Here is a 10,000-nt window from a genome sequence, read left to right as displayed (position 1 = left end):
AAAATCTGGGTGAAAGCCCCAAATTGTTAAATCTGCCGATGCATTTTGCAGAGTTTGCAAGTGTGCGCTCAAGACAAAATATGGTTCCCTAGGATCTTTCGTGAACGTTTTTAAACCTGCAGGAGGAGAGGGTTTCCAACAGTTAGTTGTCGCTGATTTGTGCAGTCGTGCCGGTATTATTCTATTGAAGGACACTCTTTCCTCTCGAATCTGCACTACATGCTTCCGAAAAGTTTGCCACGTACTCTAAGCTTTTCGACTTATTATCTGAAGCGATAAATAAACCGAGGCATTGTTGAAACTGAAAGCCAGATTACAGAATTGCTCCGAAATAGACAAGTATGAGCTCAGCGAAGCGTACCAGCCAGAAAAAATAACCATGCCTGAATATTTCCTGACTGTGTTTTTTACCGTGTTAGTGTACATAGTCCCAAAACCACTACCTACCTCGCCCCTGCCCACGTTTCTATCGTATGGGATTCATCCACAACAACCAAATGAACATCTTGTCGTTTTCTCATCACATCTGGGAAACCATCGGTGAACACAGTTTCGGCTAAAGTAAACAGTATGTCCTGTAATCGAGGAAGGTTTTCAAAGATTCCTGGGTGTTCGATTTCCAGTGCTGTCAATCCAAGCGATCTGGCCTCTTCAATTTGATCAGATTTGATTTTCTTGAGAGGACAAACTACAGGGACACTGCCATTTTAAGAAGTTGATTCGACACAGAGTAACGATCTAACAACGGCAAAAACTTGAAACACAAGGCTTTTTCCAAAGCCTGTAGGCAGCACGGCTAAAACATCCTTTTCCTTGAGAAGACTCATTATTGTTATGTCTTGCTCTTTCTTGAAGACGGATGAGATGGCTTTATGTAGAAGAGATGCACTTTCCGCAACCGCGCCGCCATGTTGGGTTGAAATGGAAATCTCTGGGGTTTGTTTAATTGACAGGTGTCAATCACGAATTGACCAATCAGCACTTTACCTTCAGATTCTGAACGTAAATACTGAAAAACTAGAGAGATCGCTGCAGGCTCTTCCTCTCTTTACTAGTTACCAATCCCTTATATTTCGACCGCGCGCCATTTTCAACGGAAGAGGATGTTTCGAGCGCGCGCCATTTTCAACGGAAGTCTGCTTGAAGGCTAGCGCATTCCTGCACCCCTGAGGAAGTACGTTATTATTATAAGAATACATAAGTTTACCTAGGTGCAAAGAATAAAATATCTACAAACTTAAGGAAGCGAATGAGACTCCCACAGGAGCCCGATGACCAATTACAAGAAATTAAGGCTGACGTCATAGGGTCACCGAACCGGAACTGCCTTTGTTTTTGAACTAATTCGCGGGAAGGGCTAGTCTAAAAATAAACCTACTTGTGAAAACGCCGTTCACAGGACGCTGTATGGAAGTTGCACGCTCCAGATGGGCTCCTGTCACGAACAACTTTCATGAGCCCCCAAGTTCGGGGCCTGCAACGGCGAAAATGAAAATATGAAGGAGAAGTGTAAAATACGTTTTTAGGCTAAAGAGTACTGTGTTGTACCCCATTTTCGGAGATTCCAGCCCTGTCAACCTAAAAAAAGGGAGGGTCCGGGAGGGCCTAAGATGCCATTTTCTGAAAAACGTCAAAAGAATCACTCTAAAAAGACTGGTTAAACAAGGCCAACAACTTTCCTTGGCTAGAAAGAGTTTCAAAGAACCGAGAGAATATTCACCGAAAAGGGGAGGTTTCCGGCCAAAACGGGAGGGTTGGAATCTCTGCAGCTTGCGCAGCTGGAGGTATTGTTGGCGAAAGAGGCAAATTAACGAGCGGCAAAGCCGCTTAGAATGGGGAGGGGGGCTGTATTTCACAGCTAGGGACCCTTCTTTTTCCGTGCCAACAATACTACCAGCTACGCAGGCTATAAGGACTATAGCTTCCTTTCAAGAGTCATAACATAAAAATAAAAAATATAATATGATAATGTAAAGCCTCCGGCGAAATTTTCGAGGCACATCACATTCTCTCTAGATCTTCAAAAGTAGCATCGCAGAATTTGCTCACAAAATTAAGCAAAAACGTACAAAATTTAAAGGGGGGTGGGGGTGGGGGAAGAAGGTTCATAATCTGTGTAATAGCCCTTATTCGCTTGTACATTTTGTTTTCCCAATTTAGATCATATGACGATACTCATGATCAGGAGATTTGGTTTCGGCTTTGTTTTGGTCATCAAAAAGGGTGTATGCAGACATATTTATGCTTGCGTATATTCTTTTTAAAGAACATAGACAAAAGATCAAATCTCCTGAGTATCGTCATATGATCTGTATTGGGAAAACAAAATGTACAAGGGGATAAGGTCTATAGGCCACTTTGAAGAATATCATAATACTCTTTACTCCTTCAGTTTGTCCTCCCAAATTTTGGTTTCTTTTGGGAACATTGTAAGGCCCAAGAGAAACTGGAAACAATGCTTATGCAAAGTTTGGGGGGACAAACAAAGAGTATTAGGGCCTGGGCAAACGGGAAATATTTGGCGTTTAAACAACATCAAACATTCAATTTGTTTGGTTACCAAACATGGCCGGTGATGTTGAAGTGAGTGGCCAAACGGTTTTAAAACATGTTTGATCTAACTCAGATCAAACTCCACAAGCAAAAAACTCTGGATCACAAATACGTAAAAGACACGTGCGGCTGAGCAAGCGTGGTACGCATGCACGCGCATTGTTTGATCGAATGTTTGATGGCCTTCAGATTTTATCAAACACGATCAAACAGCACCGAAGAAGGTGGCCAAATGGCAAAATGGTTGGTCACCAAACAATAGGGCCGTTTATACGAGAGAAAATAAGCCGCGGCGTTCATAATACGCGAAAGGAACTATTTATACGAGGGTAAACTCCCAGGCAAGGATAATAAGCCTCGGCTTGAGAAAGCCGTGAACGTAGATTTTGTACCATTTATACGGGGTGCTCGCGTTTTATGTAAGCCGCGGCTTGTTTTCTCTCGTATAAACGGCCCTAATATTTGATGTTCTTTAAACGCCAAACATTTCCCGTTTGGCCAGGCCCTGAAGGTATTTTCCGAAGTGGCCTAATATTGTGACCTGTCTCTGGCTTTGTCGGAGGCCGCAGTCTTCTCTTATGTTGTGACAACAACGGTTAGATTCTGATTTCATTAGAGGTACTTGTTAGTACTTTTTTTTCACATGTACCCAAGACGCTATTAAATACGCCCCTATTTATAAATACATCCACTGCGCCCGCTGACAAATTGCATCGCGACTTGAGCGGACCCCGACGGGATGTCGTGCGCCTGTCCGGACAGCTTCTCCGCAAAATTTTTCTTAGTTTAGTTTTTTTATAGCCGCGAAAACAAGTGACAGCCGTGAGCACGACGGAAGCGAGGATTGCTATAACTTCTCTACGATGACGCCATAACTTGAAAAGCTTTCTTGAGCTTTCACTACGATAAAACTAACTTAGGTTGGGCCAGACGGAAAAATACGCTTAGTTCGTTCACCAGGACCTCGAGCCAATATTTCCCTGTCACGGCCTCGGACTCAGACACTTATTACAAAACTTATTATTTCATTATTGCAGTATCTTCTAAAAATGTATTGCTTTAGTTGTTAGAAAGTTGGGAAGCGCTTAGCTTCAGATTTCAAGCCATTGGTTGAGGACCCGCAACAAGCGCAGGTTCAACAGAGGCAAAGAGCCACCAAAAACTGCAAATCTGAGCCTACGAAGCGCTTTGGATTAGATACAGTTGCGCTCCAGTGGATAAATCAATTTGTTCGATATGACCTATCCGCTGGATTGCAATTAATTTAGCAGCTAGCGTTATCCAACTTTTTAACCACGAAGCTTTGAAATTACGATGTGAATTAAGCTGTTCCCAGAATTAGGCTCAAGTCACCTGGATCCAAATCCACGGAGTTTGCAGGCACTTTATTGAAAAATCAACCGTATTAAATTTAACTTTAAAGGGAATATATCGAAGTGTACGCTGTCTGTAACTTCACTTGCTGTCATTGCGCTTTCGAGCGGTGTGCAGTTTGAGAGTCAGAGATAAAAATAAAGAATCCATTTTAACAAATCACGGAAGCGCAAAATTAAATTAGCCAATCACGATGCAAGACAAATGCACGCGGCCACTGCTAAGCGCGGGAAGAAAAAATGCGAGCAAGTCTCAACTGATCGGTTTTGTTTTGGCCTCTGACTGGCAAAGGACATGTGGCGATTTCTACTGCCTGTAGTACTGTAGAGCCAAATTAAAGAGTCTATCACTTCAAAAAACCATTTCCGCTGAACCATTCTCTGCACATGTCTAAAACACTTAACTCTCCTTAAATGTTCACTGTTTTAGAAGCTCCTAAAAAGCGGAAACAACTAATTGTTCCCGTCTTTTAAAGCGAATAATTTAAAAGTGAGTTTGAACTAAAAAGGTTCTTAAAAAAGCACAATATATTTGGGACGATTTCGGAGAATATATAAAGTGCAAAATTCGTTGAGGTGATAAGCACTTTAAAGTAAGGGTGGAGCCTCTTAGTCCGGCACTCAAAAAATCTCGTACCCAGATCTCCCACGGTCATATGGAATCACATTTGCAGTGATAGAGTGAGATCTGGGTACGAGATTAGCTCGCACCATAAGGAAAAATAGACTTTTGCCTTAATTTGGGCTGAAGGAGATAAACAAGGACCAAACTAAAAGTAAAACTCAGGCATCAATTGATTGTGAAGTGTACCAGTCGGTATCTCTACCTAATTAAAATCTAAAAAGTGACATAAATAATGATATAAATCAATCTTCCAAAAGACCAGTCTAAAAATTAATGATTCTTTTACATGTCCTTTAAGAGTAATCTTGATTGTCTTCTTGAACTAATCATGCATGTCTGGCATGGTTGATTTTCCATTTCATGTTTTGGCTGAGAAACCATTTCTTGAGATTCTGCTGTAGGTTTTGTACAGTTATGCGAATTCCAAGATGATTTTACCTCGTGGAGTTTCGAATCACATTTGAACATTTCTCGCCGTGGTTGATAATAAAACACTGCAGCTAAACGTGTTCTCTGCACCGAGAGAATGAAGAATGGCTTGGAGTTTTTACTATGTAAAATGTTCAGGATCAGTGCTGGACGGAGACATGTGAATGAAGCGGCTTGACTCGAACATTTCTAGAGAGACCCAAGCGAATGGGAGGTCCCGACGTCTTGATGTTCACACCACCGAGACCCATTCCTGGAATAGTTTTTGGGAGTAATGTAGGGTTGTTGGACTTTGCTTGCAACTGTAAAGGTTTATTTGTAGTGGCTGAAACTAATGAAAAAATCAATCAATCAATCAATCAGTCAGTTGGGCAGTACAACTAAAAGGAAACGTTTTCAGGTGTTTATAAGAGACAATTGCCCAAATATACCAACTAAGCGCGAGGAAACATTTTCCGTTAATTTAATCTAAAACTCAAGAAAAAGGTGAAAAACAAGTTTTAAGCACCCAACTAATAACATTTGATTAGCCATCAATCGCCTGGGTATCAACATAAAAATGTACCGAAAAGAACAATTTGCTTCTATTTGATTTTAAGGCAATGCTTGCGTGAAATTCTCTGAAATGTGAGCATATCCAACTCCGGTAGTATCTTGCATCGCATTCAGTTTACAGCTCTCAATGTACATGAAAGCACACACCTCGTTTAAAGTTAAGGATCAGACATACTTTCAACAAATTATTAATATTGTTATTCTGCTTTTAAAGAAGACAAGTTTTTAAAATATTGCAAAGCCTTAAAACGCACCTCTTGTTAGAGAACGGTTATAATGTTGCCTTTAAACATCTTCACAAGAAACCTGTGAAATCAACACAGGAGAAGATGAGAGTTGAAATTAGCGAGGATACTAACCAGAGTTTACTGCTTTTAATTCGTTGATGGTCATAAATGAATGATAAAATTTCAAGTACCAGTCATTACGTGTATTTCAAGTCTCGTTTATAAGAATAATACGCACATTTATCAAGAATAGATCTTAATGTCAAGCATATTACTGTTTTAGTGTTCTGGGTGCAGGCACTGGTTAAAAGACTAGTTTTCACTCCTAGAGTAGATTGTTAATTGGCTTGTGCTTAATCTGGCTTATTCTTGAAACGAAGTGATAGTTAAGTTGACAAAATAAAACGAAAAGCTATTTCTGACTGCCTAAGTAACTGGTTCAATTTCAGGTTAGCATGACTTCTGCTTTCGAGTGAAATTAGACATAGTTATTGTCTTAATATAAAACTGGAGCACAGCTCCCACCCAATCAATGAATTGGAGCAAGGCCCTCTTTCAAAGGTCTCCTCAAAGGGTAAAATAATGATACAGTATTAGTGATTGCTTGTGCTGGCCTTACTTGGGGTTTTCAGTGAGTCGTACCAATTACGAATTAAATTCAGTCTTTTGGCTATTCATGAACTGGTAATGAGAGAAAATGCCATTCTCTGTGTGGTATGCAAATTATGGGGAGGGCAAACTTTTACTTGTTGCTTTGGTTAAAACTGGTTTACGAATGGTTAGGCTGTGTAAAAGTCCGTTATTTTCCTTAAACCTTGGATTGTCATGTGGGGTTCTTCAGTTCTTAATCCGTTGCTCTCTTTTCCACTCGGCACGACACGTTTTTGACACGCGTATGGCCACCGTAAACATTTCGCATGCAAGGAAAGTAGTGTCTCTCAAATTTGTTAACTAATAATTTCTAATGGAGAAAAGATACTAAGCAATATATATTTATGGTTGTGTGAAGACAGGTTAAAAGGGCAAACAGCTCTCTTCTGGCTCCCGTCTTTGTCTCAAAAACGTTGCATGCTTAAGCTCCTGATATTGAGTGGAATATTATTACACAAAAGAAACGGTTTCTCAAGGGAAACAGCTGCTTCCCCATGTGTTATTAGTGAGTTAAAGAAATGACGACAGCTACAGTAATCAAGACGTCACTTAAAAGAATAAAACTTTGAACTGTCTTTAATAAGCCTTAACTATTCCATCTTGTCCACATTGTACAATATTTCTTTCTGCAAAACAATTTTGAATAACCAAATTTAACCATTGACGTACCATTTACTCTAAAGGATTCACTGTTGTATTCTCACGTAATCGTCAAAACCTTAAATTTGGTGATTTGAAATTGTTTTGCAGAATTTGGCAAAGAAAAGTAACGTTCTTAAAGGTGTGCTACACAACCAGTTTCTTTCATTCGAGTAATAATATCATCTTTCTCTGGTGTTGTCGTTTCTTAAATCCCAGCTGCAATCAATTTTCCAGTGACATACCTGAAGGTGAATTGGACGCTGAACTTGAGACTGAGTGACTGCTGTTGGCTGATGATCCTCGACCTCTACTTTTGCCCTTTCCTCTCAGCATCTTAAGTGGTGTCACTAAAACCAAAAGATTATCTTTGCAATCAAATGAAAGATTTAATTTTTTGAAGTGGTCCAGAGATCAATCCTTGAAAAATCATTTGACTGGTTTAAAGGCATTGTACCGTACCAAATTTTACAGTGCAATATTGAGGTCAAGAAACCAACGGTTCCATCATTCACCAAGGAAACTGATGGTGGTTCAGTCGTGATACTAAACAGCTTTTTAATAGACCATTTTACAGTTCTGTGCTCAGTTACCAGGTCTTTGAATAATAGCGAGGCTGGAGTTGACTTTATTTTGATACAAGCCTCACTGCTTTTCTTATGCAAATAGAATCTCCTTAGCATTACAACAACATGATTTACATAAGAAGGTTTGTATCAAAGCAAGGTCAACTCCACCCTTGCTTTTATTCAAAGGCCTGGTAAATGAGCATAGAACTGTAAAATGGTCTATTGTATTGGGTCAGTATATCCCAGTAAAGACCAGAAACCACTACCTTAATGAAGAGTAGTTTCAATCAATCAATCAATTGTTAATAAGAAACCAAATAACTGAATAAATTAACACAATTCTTTACTAGCTTGGTTGATTTGTCAACATTAAAACTGTGCATGAGGTCTTGAGGAGAACCCAAGGCCAAAACATAATGTCTTTTCATGTACATAAACTAGATTGTAACCAATGTTACTTTTACTGATTTGGGCACCTGCAGCTTTTTCTATGGAACACTTGGCTTCCACTAACTTTGCGCAGGTTTTTAAATTCTCCTCATTCTCATTACAGTATGTTGAGCCTTAACAGACTTTTCCAGCTTAGTGATGTTGTATGAAATCGACTATACATGTATGTGCACTCTTGCTTAGTTGTCAAAGAAAGCGTATTAACAACTGAACCTGTAACACTTGTCCGTGGTTTAACCGTTGGTTTTGCTGGTGAACCTGTAGACTTGCCACGACCTCGCCCTTTCAACGTCGTCTTGCCTTTAGTGTCATTAAAGTCGCTGTCCTCTCGATCATCACTAAGGCTGTCAGCATTACTCAACTCTTCACTGAATTCAAAATCACTATCTTTAAAGAAAAGGTAAATTACACAAAAACGCTTAATCTTGTTTTTGTCAAAAAGCCTGTCCCTTGATTAAGAGGAAGGAATGACTTACACCAAAAGTATATCAAGGAGTCCTCTGTGTACTTACATGTATCAAGACATCAAGTTTGTAACATTTGTAAAGGGTACAGTAAAAATAAGTGTTGTTAAGGCAGGGGTTTCAATCACTTCTGAAATAGCCGTCCATTGAAGGCGGCAGTTTGACAAGTTTATGATAGCATTGTTAGTGAAAATCAAGGCAAACTAGCAGGCGGTGTGAGGCAAAGCAGGCGGCGGTATATCGCCAGTAACCGGCTTCTATTGAAACTCCTGTTAAGGTATTATTGTTCTTGGACGAGTGTAGAAAGCCATGGTAGAAGAGTTGGCTGAGATGATGAGCACTTCAAAGAAAGAGAGAAGCTGCACTAGCATGGAGCTGTAAGAGCACTTCATTGGTTGTCTACACTCCTCCTCTGATAATGAAGATGATGATGATCAATGCTAATAATGCTGCAACAGCTTAGTGTTATGACTGTGTGTATGCTGTTGTAAGGTAGGCAAGCTACATGTAGGCTGAAGTGACAGAAAATGGCATAATAATTATTTTGTGCAATAAAGACTATCGTTCTAAGGAGAGATGCACTGTGCTGGTTTGAGGGTGTGTGAAGCCCTGAACCAGAGATGCCTCATCTGCATTTTTCATGCAAAAGGAGTACACCCGGAAATTACTGGAAATTACTGGGTTGTGATACATAACAGGAGACACCAACCTTCTTCACCAGGTTTCATTTCATCAATGTCATCTTCATCTTGTTCTTGCTTCAGGGCAGCAGGCTTTCCTGAATTTGATTTCCTTTTAACCTGTTTTGGTTTGATGTCATCACTACTACTGGTACTCTCCTCTTCATCATCACCTGCACTCTTCCTTGACAAGTTGGTTTGAGAATCAGTGCTACATGTATCAAGCAAAGAACCACAGTAATTCTTTTTTATCATTATTATTAAATAAATATTATTATTTTGAAGCATTGTTTGCAAAATCCTTAAGTAAAATTTGGTGGTATATGACAGAATAAAATTAAGAGATATCAGTGTTCAACACTTACATTCTTACTAATTTGCCCTTTGGCCATCAGTTTTGTTTAACAGGAACAGGAAAGCCTTGCAAAAACACCCTTTATTTTGGCCTTAGTTGCTCACATCTGAAAAACAAAGTCAGTGACCCCAATTTTTTATTACACAAAAGTGATCATCAGGCCAAGATAAAACTCTCTGCAAAAATTCTGTGCAGGGAATTCAGAGCTATCTTAAATGTCCAATTATTTAAGGTGGCTCTGAATCTGCTCCACAGAATTTTTTTAAACTTTGCAAAAAGTTTCATTCTGGCATATTGATTACATTTCAGAAATAAAAAAACTGGGGTCACTGAGTTCGTTTTTGAGATAATTATGAGCAGCTAAAGCCAATATATGGAGTGTTTTTGCAGGGCTTTCCTGTTGCCATGGTAACGTTTTACGCCACAAAAA

At 39.6% G+C, this 10,000-nt stretch overlaps 1 protein-coding gene across 3 annotated transcripts in view; it reads right to left on the bottom strand.

The window, feature by feature from the left end:
• Nucleotides 1–3,919: 3,919 nt before the first annotated feature.
• The window catches only part of LOC137970902 (RAD51-associated protein 1-like), a 20,160-nt gene continuing 14,079 nt past the window's right edge, over nt 3,920–10,000 (bottom strand). The window contains exons 5-9 of one of the 3 annotated variants that reach the window (XM_068817557.1): nt 9,245–9,426; nt 8,285–8,458; nt 7,298–7,402; nt 5,790–5,841; nt 3,920–5,311 (exon numbers count right to left, since the gene is read on the bottom strand). In XM_068817557.1, the coding sequence (XP_068673658.1) occupies nt 5,831–5,841; nt 7,298–7,402; nt 8,285–8,458; nt 9,245–9,426 (472 nt within the window). In that variant the 3' untranslated portion in view covers nt 3,920–5,311; nt 5,790–5,830. The remainder of the gene's footprint in view (nt 5,312–5,789; nt 5,842–7,297; nt 7,403–8,284; nt 8,459–9,244; nt 9,427–10,000) is intronic. The other 2 variants (XM_068817555.1, XM_068817556.1) reach the window with 2 other exon arrangements.

The sequence above is a fragment of the Montipora foliosa genome, chromosome 9, assembly GCF_036669935.1.
Source record: "Montipora foliosa isolate CH-2021 chromosome 9, ASM3666993v2, whole genome shotgun sequence".
NCBI lineage: Eukaryota > Metazoa > Cnidaria > Anthozoa > Scleractinia > Acroporidae > Montipora > Montipora foliosa.
This window is presented reverse-complemented; position numbering and strand designations above follow the sequence as displayed.